Source organism: Cnephaeus nilssonii, assembly GCF_951640355.1.
Source record: "Cnephaeus nilssonii genome assembly, chromosome: 23".
Taxonomy (NCBI): Eukaryota; Metazoa; Chordata; class Mammalia; order Chiroptera; family Vespertilionidae; genus Cnephaeus; species Cnephaeus nilssonii.
In genome coordinates this window covers 16,442,117-16,455,241 of record NC_137094.1, presented here as the reverse complement: position 1 = coordinate 16,455,241, position 13,125 = coordinate 16,442,117, and the positions used below count along the sequence as shown (strand labels likewise).

The window sequence follows — 13,125 nt, the reverse complement described above, 5'->3', positions numbered from 1 at the left end:
TCAGACCTACTCAGCAGGCCTGGCCTGGGCCCTGAGTCCTCCGGGAGGCAGGGGGCAGGCTCGCTCCCTGGCTGCCCCGAGATGCCTGCCTGTCACTCCATCACTGTCAACTGCCCGGTGGGCAGGGCCTGCGCCTCCCACCAGCTCAGCTGCGCAGAGCCCACCTGGCCCCAGGCAGGCCTCCAGGGAGTGTGGTTCCAATGTCCAAAATTAGCTCTCCTGGTCCAGTAACTCCCCAGTAAACAAGCCCACATGTTTCCAGGGAGAGAGAGCAATGAAGCCCCTGTCAGCCAGGAGCTAGGTTAACTTGTTTATTTGTTTAAAATACACGGAGTGGCCAGATGATGATCTCTGAATGCATAATCATCTGGCCACTCAGTGTACATCCTATATAATAAAAGGCTAATATGCAAATTGTCCCCTCGACCAGGAGTTCATCCAGCAGGCAGGCCGGCCAACCGCCCATGTCCCCTCCCCCTGGCCAGGTTGGCCGGACCCCACCCATGCACGAATTCATGCACCGGGCCTCTAATATATATATATATATATATATATATATATATATATATATACACACACACACACACACACACACACACACACACACACACTCTGAGTGGCCAGATTACTATGCGTTCAGAGATCATAATAATCTGGCCACTCAGTGTATATCTGTATTAATTTCAGAGAGGAAGGGAGAGATGGAAACATCAGTGATGAGAATCATGGATCGGCTGCCTCCTGCAAGCCCCCGACTGGGGATGGAGCCCACAACCCGGGCATGTGCCCTGACTGGGAATGGAACCCTGACCTCCAGGTTCCCCCACGCACCCCCCCCCCCCCCAAGTTCAGGTTCAGGGACAAGTTCCCTGCACAGACATGCTCGCCCATGGCTGCCCGGCGGCATCCCTGGGACCTAATAATACGCACAAATCAGAAGGCGGGCTGCGGGCCCTGGCCATGCAAGGCGAGGCCGAAAGCTGACACCGGCCGCCTGTCCCCGTGGCCTTGCCCTAAAGCGGCAGGGCGTCCGCCCCAGGCCAGGGCCCCCCAGGCCAGGCCGCCCCCCCCAGGCCAGAGCCCCCCGCCGGGTGTGCCAGGCGCCCTATAACTAGAGGATGAGCGTGCTGGGGGGAATGGCAGGCATGCGGCCCAGCTGTCGCCGCGAGCCCAGCCCAGAAAGGCTGGCCTGTCCCTGTCCCCACATCTTCCCCGGCTCCTGCTCCAGGGCCAGCGCCGGGCAGCCCCTCCCCTGCTCTCGGCGACAGGAGAATGAGCCCAGGAAATGGACAACTAGCCCCGAGAATGCGGAGGCCACTGCAAGAGGGAGGAGTCAGAAACCTGGTTCAGGAAGGTGGGGGGCTCTGTCGTCCATGCTGACCCTGACTTGGGGGTGGGGGGGCGGGCTCTAGGAGGAAAATGCCTCCCGCCATCTTGTGCCCAGCACCCCCACATTCCTTCTGGGCATCCACGACTCCGGAGAGAGTAACAGGACAGAGACAGGGGTTCTTTTTTTTTTTTTAATGTTTTTTTTTAAATATATCTTTATTGCTTTTAGAGAGGAAGAGAGAGGGAGAGAGAGATAGAAACATCAGTGATGAGAGAGCCTCATGGATCGGCTGCCTCCTGCACGCCCCGCACTGGGGATCGAGCCCGCAACCCGGGCATGTGCCCTGGACCGGAATCAAACTGCTTCATGATGCAACTTTAGCTTGGGATTCTATCATCAACTCTCAGCCTCGTTTTCCAAATCTGTAAAATGGGAATCCTGAGCTGACTGCTCCTAGCCAACAAGGGGCCAGCCGCTCAGCCCAGTAATGACACTGGCTGCTGGGCCAGCAGCCTGTCACCCAGCCCCGCATGGAAGGAAGGAGGTGGCTCGGGGAGCCACATGATTGGGGGGAGGGGGCTTGGCCACTGCTCTCAGGGAGCACCTGAGATTAAGGAGACCCACCGCAGGCATCTGGGGCCTGAGAAAGGGTCCCAGCAGTTCAAGGTCAGGCTGCCCTTGCCCCTGGGGCGGGCACATGCTCAGGAAAGACAAACAGCTCAGGACACCTAATGGGACAAATGGAGGCCCAGTGAGGGGTGAGCCCCCCACGTGTGGGAGCGGCGCCTGCCAGGCGGGCTGAGAGGCCATGTCTCAGGGAGTGGGGCCTTGGGCTCCCGTCACTGTGCTCAGAGGGGGTGGGCGGGGCACGTGCCCCAAGTCTGCGGGCCCTGTCCTGCCCCGCCACCCCCCCCCCCCCGCAGGGCCCACCCAGCCGATCTGCTTTAAGTTGGAGTCTGGAGCCGGCTCACTGGTCCAAGCAGCACGGGGGGACATCAGGCCACTTGTCAGTGTCCCTCTGCTTCCTTCTAGGGTCAGGCCGAGCGCGTGAGGGAGTGGACAGCTGTCTGTCCTGGGAGTCCCCAGGAAAGATGAACCCGGCCAGGGCCGGCGCCTGCTCCTGCGGGTGCAGCTCGGGCTGTGCCAGGCTCAGCAGCTCAGCCGCCGGGCCTCCGCCCCGGGGCGCAGGCAGCCCTCCCCCGCCCCCCTTCCCCCCTGGGCCTGTGTCCCCCGGATCTTGCTCTGAACATGGGGATTCTGCCCAGGAAAGACCAGAGCTGCTCAGTCTCCTCTCCAGCCGGCTGGGAGCGGGGAGAGAGCAGCATGGGGTGGGGCGGCGTGGGGGGCACCATCCAGGGACCCAGGGGACACACTGGCTCCGGCTGTGCACGCCTCAGAAAGCACCCCAGATCCCCAGCGAGAGGAGGCACCAGCTCCTCGCCCAGTCCCTCTAAGGCGCCCTGATTGACACGCTCCACATCCACCTTTAATGTGATGCAAACAAGTTCTCTCCGGAGCCAGAGCCCAGACCGCAGGCTCCTACCTGGATGCTCCCCATGCCAGGTGGGCCCCGGCTGGGTTGGCTCCGTGGATAGAACATCGGCCTGCGGACTGAAGGGTCCCGGGTTCGATTCCCGGTCAAGGGCACATGCCCAGGTTGTGGGCTCAGGCCCTGGTGTGGGGCGTGCAGGAGGCGGCCGATCTATCTCTCTCTCCCTTTCCCTTCCTCTCTGAAAAAAACAAAAAACTTAACACACACACACACACACACACACACACACACACACACACAAAAGGGGACCATCACCATGGAGATTATCCAAGGCGTCAGCTCCCTCCAGGTGGTGCTGAGCCCCAGGGGGGCGCAAAGGCACTTGGCAGCACCCCTCCTGGCCCCTGCCCGTGACCTTGTGACCTCGGAAAGGCTGCACACGGTGTTCCCATCACAGACCAAGGAGAGAGCAGCACCAACTCTTTAGGCCGGAGGCGGAGTGGGGTGAGGGTGGTATGGGTAAGCGGCGGGCAGCGCTCTCCTCACAACAGCAGGTGGGCAGCCTTCCCCCCACAGTGGACACAGAGACAGTTTGTCCCAATCCCCCAATGCTGCAGGGCTGGGCACCCCCACCCTCACAGAGGGGAAACTGAGGCTCAAAGACACAAATGATGTGCCCGAGGGAACACCGTGTGTAGGGTGGTGGCCTGGCCCTTACATTTCTTTCTTTTTTAAAAAAATATTTTTATTGATTTCAGAGAGGAAGGGAGAGGGAGAGAGAGAAACCTCCATGAGGAGAGAGAACCATGGATCGGCTGCCTCCTGCACGCCCCACACTGGGGATCGGGCCTGCAACCCAGGCCTGTGCCCTTGACCAGGAATTGAACCGTGACCCCCTGGTTCATAGGTCAACGGCACTCAACCCCCGAGCCCCGCTTTTTCCTGATCATCTAGTGTCCGCTCCACTCTGAGCACCAGTGGGGCCCACGCTCTCTGGCTGGGGTCACAGGTAAGTGCCCATTAGCACAGCTTCCCTGAGCCCCTCCTGCTGCTGCCACACCCCCCGCCCCCCGTGGGGTGCCAAGCCCAGGCTGCTGTTCTTGCTCCCCAGTCCTTACTGTGGGGCCTGGCAGCTTAGCCGCCTGGTTATTAAAAAGACGGCGCTCCCGGATTTATAGTTCCTAGTTAGGCCTCTACCGGACTCCCTCGCCCGTCCTGCCATCGGATTCTCTGCCACCGGGCGCTTACCCAGCCGGGCGGATCTGAGCAGGCGCTGGGATAAAAATAGAAGCGGGCAGGGGAGCTGGCACCGGGCTCACCGGGTGGCAGGCGGTGGCAGGCAGCAGGGCTGGCAGGCAGCTGCGGCTCCCCTCCCCCTCCCTTCCCCTCCTGCTCCTCTACCCCCTCTCCTCTCCCTTCCCCTCCCTTCTCCCACTGCCCTTCCCTCCTTGATACCCCTCCTCTGCCCCCCTCCTCTCCCCGCCCCCCTCTCCAGCCCACAGAGCACACTGGGGTCGAAAGGATGGAGCTTGGGAGCGGGGATTTTCCTCCAGGCTCACGGACCGTTAAGAGCCCCCACGGCGGTGCCTGGGTGGGAGGAAATGCAAACAGCACCAGCCCTCCTGCTCCTGCAGGTGGGCTTCCTGCAGCGAACATTCCAGTTCCCAGGAGCCTCCTGCCCGCTCCAGCCTGGAACCCACTGAGAGGAGGTACCAGGGGGCACCCCACCTCAGGCCCAGGCTGCACCCCACCTCAGGGCCCAGGCTGCACCCCACCTCAGGCCCAGGCTGCACCCCACCTCAGGGCCCAGGCTGCACCCCACCTCAGGCCCAGGCTGCACCCCATCTAGGGCCCAGGCTGCACCCCATCTCAGGGCCCAGGCTGCACCCCATCTCAGGGCCAGGCTGCACCCCACCACAGGGCCAAGCCTGCTCCGTCCCCCCAGCAGCTGTCCCTGGCTCCCACACCGGCCTGCTCACAGCTCCAGCTGCCCCTCGGCTCAGTGAGGATCTGCTGTGAGTCAGAGAACCCAGGGCTGCCACAGTCACAGAGTTCTCCCTCCTGCCCACACGATGCCAGCCTCTCCTCTCTCTCTCTCTCTCTCTCTCTCTCTCTCTCTCTCTCTCTCTCTCTCTCTCCACCCCCCACCCCCCTATCTCTCTCTCCATTGCTCTTGGAAGAAAGAGAAAGGAAACAGACTGAAAGACCTCAGAGGGAAAGAGAGCAACCAAAGAACCTATATGCACAGGTGCCCGGCCCATGGACACAGACGATAGTGTGGTGAAGGCCTGGGAGGAGGGGGAGGGCAGGGTGGAGGGGGGCAGAGGAGGGGAAATAGGAGACATCTGTCATAGAGTCAACAACACACACACACACAAAAGAAGAAGAAAGAAAACAAAACAAACAAAAGAGAAAGAAAACATCGATGCTCAGCAACCAAAGGTCTGCTCAGGTGCCTCTCTGCATCCTCCACCCCCTCTCCCCCATTTCCTCCCGCAGCACCCCCTCCTCTCAGGGCTTGGGCCCCACCTGGCTGCTCCTCCTCCACCTGTTAAACCTGCTGACCCTTCAAGGTTCCTCCACCTGCCTTTGCTGGTTGCTGGGCCAGGCTCCCAGGCGCCCCTGGCTGGTTCTCTGCTGTCAGGACCACACCCCTGCTTCCCAGCACCTGAGAATTTACAGACTTACACTGCGAGGTGTTAACTGTCTGCCCCAGGACCTGGTCAGCTGAGGGCTGGGCCTTCACGGTTCCTGGCTCACCTTTTCATCTGTCCTCACAGGCCGGGCCCAGAGCATGCTCAGGAAGCGTTTGCCGAAGAAGTCAGCCAGTCAGTTGATGACTGAAAGCTGTGCCAATTAGCAGGGCCATAGTGGAGTGAAAATGAGTTAAAGAATAACCAAATGGTTAAGCATCAACCTGTGAACCAGGAGGTCACAGTTCCATGCCTGGTCAGGGCACATGCCGGGGTTGCAGGCTCGATCCCCAGGAGGGGGTGTGCAGGAGGCAGCCAATTGATGATGTTCCTCTCTCCTTGATGTTTCTATCTCCCTCTCCCACTTCCTCTCAGAAATCAATAAACATTTATTTAAAAGAATAAAGAAAGTTCAGCTCCTTTCAGCCTGTGCCACCTTGGGATCACGTGTGATCGCATGTGATGCAGCCAGCTGACCTCTGACCCACTGTCCAGGCCCCAAGGCTCCTCCACCTGTCTCAGGAGCCCGGCCCCGGGTCGCTGCAGGGTCACCAATGCGTGGTCTGCCCAAACCAGTCACTGAAATGCCACTCCCGGCTGCTGGGATAGTGCAAATAGACTTTGATTTCTGTTTATTTATTTTTTATTGTTCAGTTTAATATTTTTAATATTAACATACAACATATTTCTTGGCGGGGGGAGGTTGCAAGAAATATTAAAATATAAAAAGGCAAAAAAGCACTGCCTGGTTTGGCTCAGTGGATAGAGCAGTGGCCTGTGGACTGAAGGGTCCCAGGTTCGATTCCCGGTCAGGGCACATGCCCAGGTTGCGGGCTGGATCCCCAGTAGGGGGCGTGCAGGAGGCAGCCCATCAGTGATTCTCTCTCCTCGGTGATGTTTCTATGTCTCTCCTTCTCCATTCCTCTCTGAAATCAATAAAAATATATCTACTTTTAAAAAGGCAAAAATAATTACCACCCACCGAAGCTGTCCTGAGGACTTAACACTCTAACCTCCTTAGTTTGTCTTTTCGCCCTTCATTTTCTCATTTTCCCTGGCTCAGCTGACCCTGGTGACAGGTGGCACATCGGCATCGGCTTCAAGGCCCCAGGCCCCTCTGCCTCCCAGCTGGTGCCCTGTCAGCTCGGGAACTTTGCCAGGGAAAAGACTGCAGCTATTTTTATTTTAAATATATTTTTATTGATTTCAAAGAGAAAGGGATAGGGAGAGAGAGAGAGAAACATCAATGAAGAGAGAGAATCATGGATCGCCTGCCTCCTGCACGCCCCCTACTGGGGATGGAGCACGCAACCCGGCCAGGTGCCCTGACCAGGAGTGGAACTGTGACCTCCTGGTTCATAGGTGGATGCGCAACCACTGAGCCACACTGGCCGAGCTACTCTTCTTCTTCCAGACACTGCTTTGCTGGGCGGCTCCCGGCACACGCCATCCTTTCTGAAGCGCTCCAGTGGCCTTTCCCCCCCCCCCCCCCGCCCCCAATCTGGGCGCCCCTCTTTCCCAGCCCCGCACCGACGAGCGCTTCTCTGCGCCACCATCACGTGGCACGAAGCAAAAGGCTTTCCAACGGAGAAGGGAAGTGAACACGGGTTTCTTAAACGCCAAACACATCCCTTTGGGTCTGGGGAACACGGAGCCGCGCGCTGGGGTGCAGTAGCAAGGCTTGCGGGCGGCTCTAGGGCTCAGCACCACGGCCAGCGCCCGGGCCTGGGCGAGCGGAGCGCGCGCTGGGGAGGGGAGGGCGCTTGGCGCTCAGCGCTCGCCCCCGCCCGTCGGGCCAGACGCGCCTGCCCGTTTGGAGAACGGATGGGATCCAGAGGGGAAACCGTGACCCCGGGGAGACTTCACTGAGGTCTTGTAAGGAGCGCACTTAGCATGGTGGAACGTGACGCAAGAAAAGGGGGTCCCTCGTGGCCCGCCACCCCCCTGTCCCCAGTCGCCCCCCCCCCCATCCCGGACCCAATCAACACGACAAAGAACTTGACGCAGCGTAACAGAGTGGCTGTGTTTAATGCTTCAAGTGTTCCTTTTCCTTCCACAGGGCTTTGTTTGAAAAATAACAAAATGAGGTAAATAAGTTAAGGTATGTACACGGTATCAACACTGTGTCGGTTTGCGGCGGCAGCGGCTGGAGACAAAGTGGCCGCGGTGGCTCGGGTCGGCCGCCGGCCGCTGGGCAGCGGTGTCGTCCTGAGGAGAAGGGGCGCGCCGTGGGCACGCGGGGTCTAGAAGCATTTGCGGTGCACGATGGACGGGCCCGCCTCGTCGTACTCCTGCTTGGTGATCCACATCTGCTGGAAGGTGGACAGCGAGGCCAGGATGGAGCCGCCGATCCACACGGAGTACTTGCGCTCGGGCGGGGCGATGATCTGCAAAAAGACAGCGCGTCAGGTGAGGGGGCGGCGGCCGGGGGCCCGGGACCCCGCGGGCGCGCGGGCGGGCAGGGGCGCGCGGGCGGCCGCCCACCTTGATCTTCATGGTGCTGGGGGCCAGCGCCGTGATCTCCTTCTGCATGCGGTCGGCGATACCCGGGTACATGGTGGTGCCCCCCGACATGACGTTGTTGGCGTACAGGTCCTTCCTGATGTCGATGTCGCACTTCATGATGCTGTTGTAGGTGGTCTCATGGATGCCCGCCGACTCCATGCCTGAGGGGCGCGCAGGGGAGCGTGAGCGGGGGCGGGGAGGTGGTGGGACCCCGCGTGCGCCCCGGGGACGAGCGGGGATGGGCGGGGCCGGGCCGGGACCGGGGCTCACCGATGAAGGAGGGCTGGAAGAGCGTCTCCGGGCAGCGGAAGCGCTCGTTGCCGATGGTGATGACCTGCCCGTCGGGCAGCTCGTAGCTCTTCTCCAGGGAGGAGGAGGAGGCGGCCGTGGCCATCTCGTTCTCGAAGTCCAGGGCCACGTAGCACAGCTTCTCCTTGATGTCGCGCACGATCTCACGCTCGGCTGCGGGGGGAGCAGGGCCAGAGGGGAGCCTTCAGCGCGGGAGCCGGGGACCCGCGCGCCCCGCCCGCCCCGCCCGCCCCGGATGCCCGGCCGCCGCGCACCTGTGGTCACGAAGGAGTAGCCACGCTCGGTGAGAATCTTCATCAGGTAGTCGGTGAGGTCGCGGCCCGCCAGGTCCAGGCGCATGATGGCGTGCGGCAGCGCGTAGCCCTCATAGATGGGCACGTTGTGGGTGACGCCGTCGCCGGAGTCCAGCACGATGCCTGGGGGGGGGGGGGGGGGACAGGGCAGGGGTGAGCGGCTTCTCCAACCTGCGCGCGGGCGCAGCGGGGCGGCCCGGGGGCGGGAGTGAGGCCGGCGGCCCTGGCGCTGGGGCTGCGGGGCGGGCGCGCATTTGGGGGGCGGGGCGCGGGGCGCGGGGAGCGGGCACTCACCGGTGGTACGGCCGGAGGCGTAGAGGGACAGCACGGCCTGGATGGCCACGTACATGGCGGGCACGTTGAAGGTCTCAAACATGATCTGGGTCATCTTCTCCCGGTTGGCCTTGGGGTTCAGGGGCGCCTCGGTGAGCAGCGTGGGGTGCTCCTCGGGGGCCACGCGCAGCTCGTTGTAGAAGGTGTGGTGCCAGATCTTCTCCATGTCGTCCCAGTTGGTGATGATGCCGTGCTCGATGGGGTACTTGAGGGTCAGGATGCCTCTCTTGCTCTGGGCCTCGTCGCCCACGTAGGAGTCTTTCTGCCCCATGCCCACCATGACGCCCTGCGGAGCGGGGACACGGAGCGCTCAGCACCCGCCGCCTGGACTCCGGGCGGCCCAGCCCCCTCCGCCCAGCCCCCTCCGCCGAGGCGCAGCCGGACCTGGTGGCGCGGGCGGCCCACGATGGAGGGGAACACGGCCCTGGGCGCATCGTCGCCGGCGAAGCCGGCTTTCACCAGGCCGGAGCCGTTGTCGCACACGAGGGCGGTGGTCTCGTCTTCGTCGCACATGGTGTTTGGTTTCTGCAAGGACAGAAGAGCCGCGGAGATGCAGGGCGCGTCGGTTCAGGAGGCCCCGGCGCCCGAGCGCTCTCCGGCCCCGCGGGACTTATGGGCACGCCCAGCCCCACCGCGCGCATCAAACCAGGGGGACGGGGAAGGGACGGCCCCCAGCCTCGCTCCCCCCGGCCCGGGGCTGCGCTGAGCCTGGGAGCGGGACACGGGGTGGAGACCACACGGGGGATCTCTCCAGCCCGGGACCCTGGGCGCACGGCGTCCCCGGAGACTCTGTGCCTTCGCTTTGGGCAAGAGCCAGGCGCGAGCGCCCACCCTCCCCTGACCCCCGGAGGATGAGGCCCTGATACCCACTCGCTGGGCGCGTGTGAGGGCGGAGGGAGCTGGTGGGAAGGGCGGCGATGCCCCGTCCCAGGAGGAACGGCCCCACACGTCCCAGACTCACACCGAGCGCCCTTCGCCTGCTGGGAGCCGAGCGGGAAGTCCAGGCCTTGGCTGCCCGCTGGCTCTGGCACTCGGCGGGGAGGGTTTGCTTTGCGGAGGATGAAAGAAAACCATTTATGCGCCTGGGCGCATGCTAACTGCCCGGCGGAGCAGCCCGCGGGGGTGGGGGATGGATCTGGAGACGTTGGAGACATTTTGCAAAGGCGGATTGACTGTCTCGCGTCTCCTCTTTGAGACCAGGAGCGCGTGGCTCTGCAGAGCGCGCGGCCGGGGGCTGATCCATGAGTGGGTGGGGCCTGTCCCTCGGTCCCCGTCCTGCTCCTGCCCTACCTGGGCGGGTGGCTACACCTGTCGCTCTCCGGCTGGGGCCCTGGTTGCCACGGAGGGAAGCGGGGCTTCTCTGGGCGCTGTCCGCTGCGGTGGCCGAGGGCGCCCCCGCTCCAGGGTTATATAGCCCGCGGGCGCTCCCCCCGCGCCGCCCGCAGGAATGTCTCTCCCCTTCTCGGGCCATATTTGGGTGTTGGGCACTGGAGACCCTCCCACGGCCGGTTCGCGGCCTGGGCCCCCCGCCCGGGTCCCCTGCGCTGACCATAGAAGGAGCGGCCTGGCCCGCGCCCAGGTACCGCGGGCCGGGCCGTATATGGAGTGTCTCCGGGGCCGCGGGAGGGGCCGGGGTGGAGCGAGGGTCCCCGCCCGCGCCTGTGGCTGCACCTGTCCTGCCCAAAGCCGCCCCGCCCCGCCCCGTCCACTCTGCGCGCACTGGGCTGCGCCCTGGGCGCGCGGGCGGCGATTCCCACGTGTCTCCCCTTCTCCGGGTTCTTACTCAGACCCCAAACCGCCCTGGCGTCTACAGGGAGGAGGGAGCCGTGTCCAAGGGGGTCCGGCGGGGGTGCTGAGAAGATGGGAGAAGGAGTCACACCCGGTGTGTCCCGGTCCCAGGCAGAGAAAGGAGGCGACCCCTCCCCGGGGAACTTCATTCTGCATCGCTACCCCTGAGCGCCCCAATCCAGGGGGGCAAGCCAAGCCGGCCCCCACCCCCACCGCGGAGAGGGCGCCGGCAGCTGCCTGGGGCAGACAGCTGGCATCGGGCACAGAGGTCGAGGAGGGCGGGGCGGGGCAGGGCGGGGCGGAGGCGCGGGCTCCCCGGATGGGTCCAGGCAGCAGCTCGGGGCACCAAGCCGGGTGCCCAGAGCTGCAGGCCGGCCACCCGCAGTGCGCTCAGGGGTGCCTGAAAAGTGAATCCTATAGGAGGGTCTCTTCCTCGGGGGCTGAGGGGCCCCAGGTGGCGCTGGGCCCAGCTGAGCGCCCTACCCCCAAACCCCCCATCCTTGGGGGCTCACGGAGCCTGCTCCTGGGTCACCACCCAGGACCCAGGGGCCGTGGGCGCTCTGACTGGAGGAAGCCCTGCGCTCTTTCGATAGAGGACAAGAACAAGGACAAGGACAAGGACTTCGCACTGAGTGTGGGACAGGCTGCACACGCCCGTCTTTATATTTAGAGGACGAGGCTCGCCAAGGCCCGTCCACCTTGGAGCTTCTATTTATACCGCTACAGCCTCGATGCCTTCAGACTTCCTGGGCTTTGGATCTGCCCTGGGAAGGTGGAGTGGGGGTCACGGGAGGTCAGGCGGGCGCTGCCTGCCTCACATTCTCCCCCCACCCCCCCACCCCCCAGGACAAGGATAGTCCTAACCTTGCTGTGGCCACACAAGGAGAAGCAATCTTCGGTGATGAACTCAGCGGCGTGCTTTTGGGGGATACATCAGCGGTGGGGCGCGGGCCAGAACCGAATGGTTCATTTTTCTCAAGTGCCTACAGTGTTCCCAAAATAGTCGCGATTCCCAGTGGGGAAGGGAGCCGGCAACTGGGACAGGTGTGGGCTCTCCGGGGATATAAAACACCATGCGGGCCCGTTTCCTAAAAATGACCCAAGTCAATTAGAGAACGAGGAGTTTGGTTAAGTGCAAAGGTCATCCGTTAAAAAAGCTACTATGGTTTCATATTTAGCCTTAAAAAAACCATGTTTATTTATTTGGGTCCTATTTCTCTCTCTCTCTTTTAAATAGGAATGCTTGTTTCTTTAAAAAATATATATTTTTATTGATTTCAGAGAGGAAGGGAGAGGGAGATAGAGACATCAACGATGAGAGAATCATTGAGCAGCTGCCTCCTGCACGCCCCCTACTGGGGATGGAGCCCACACCCCCAGGCATGTGCCCAGACCAGAATGGAACCCAGGACCCTTCAGTCTGTAGGCTGACGCTCTATCCACTGAGTCAACCAGCTAAGTCTCTCTTTCTTTCTTTTCTTTTTATATTTTTATTTTCAGAGAGATAGAAACATAAATGGTGAGAGAATCATTGATCAGCTACCTCCTGAATGCTCCCTACTGTGGATCGTGCCCTCAACCCAGGCATGTGGTATGTGCCCTTGACTGGAATTGAACCTGGGACCCTTCAGTCCACAAGCCAATGCTCTATCCACTGAGTCAACCAGCTAGGGCTATCTCTTTATTTCTTGAAGAGTCTGGCTAAAGGGCCATCAATCTTGTTGAACTCTTTAAAGAACCAGCTCTTGGTTTCATTGATCTTTTGTATTTTTTTTTAGCCTCTATGCCATTTATTTCTGCTCTGATCTTCGTTATTTCCTTCCTCCTACTTATTCAGGTCTTTTCTTGTTGTTCTCTTTCTAATTCTGTAAGTTGTAGGGTTAGTTTACTAAAATTTTTTTCTTGTTTTACTATTATGCAGAGAGAGAGAGAGAGACAGAGAGAGGGAGAGAGAGAAACCCACGGACAGCGGGGGAGCTACTGAGCTAGACAGGGACCCACAGAAACGCTCACTCTATCTCCCAGCAGGAGAAGGCCACAGCATACGGCAGACGCGCAGCCCCAAGCACCCCGAGGCATATTTACAAGTGGCCACGGGAGTTACTTCTGGTGGAGTCACAGCGTTCACTTCCTCCCAGTCTCTGTGCCACTCACTTGGCTCTGGTCTGTTAGTTCCTCCCCAGCTGGGTCGGGAGGTGACTGAAGCCCTGGCCAGCCGCTCGACGTCCATCTCTGGGAAACCCCGAGCCACACACGTGTTTTATGCCCTAAGACACTCTCATGAACACTCTCATGTATGTAGTTTAAAGCTTTCCCAGTGAGTTCGTCAGGCACCAAGCTCACACGAATGAGGCCCACTCTGCGTTGTCATTTCATCTAACA

General features: G+C 61.3%; 1 protein-coding gene across 1 annotated transcript; it reads right to left on the bottom strand.

The window, feature by feature from the left end:
* Positions 1-7,607: 7,607 nt before the first annotated feature.
* On the bottom strand, positions 7,608-10,329 carry ACTA1 (actin alpha 1, skeletal muscle). Its single transcript, XM_079763824.1, has 7 exons — positions 10,246-10,329; positions 9,340-9,480; positions 8,917-9,241; positions 8,584-8,745; positions 8,291-8,482; positions 8,000-8,181; positions 7,608-7,902 (listed from the first exon to the last, which is right to left on the bottom strand). Exons 2-7 carry the CDS (start codon positions 9,466-9,468, stop codon positions 7,759-7,761), a joined length of 1,134 nt encoding a protein of 377 aa, XP_079619950.1. The 5' UTR covers positions 9,469-9,480; positions 10,246-10,329; the 3' UTR covers positions 7,608-7,758.
* Positions 10,330-13,125: the final 2,796 nt, after the last annotated feature.

Bases quoted from the DNA above. Each gene is read 5' to 3' on its own strand.
- ACTA1 (XM_079763824.1), bottom strand. From the start codon at position 9,468: ATGTGCGACGAAGACGAGACCACCGCCCTCGTGTGCGACAACGGCTCC. The intron at 8,182-8,290 runs GTGAGCCCCGGT...CGCGCCCCTCAG, and splicing joins CTTCCAGCCCTCCTTCATCG to GCATGGAGTCGGCGGGCATC. The intron at 7,903-7,999 runs GTGGGCGGCCGC...GTCTTTTTGCAG, and splicing joins CCAGCACCATGAAGATCAAG to ATCATCGCCCCGCCCGAGCG.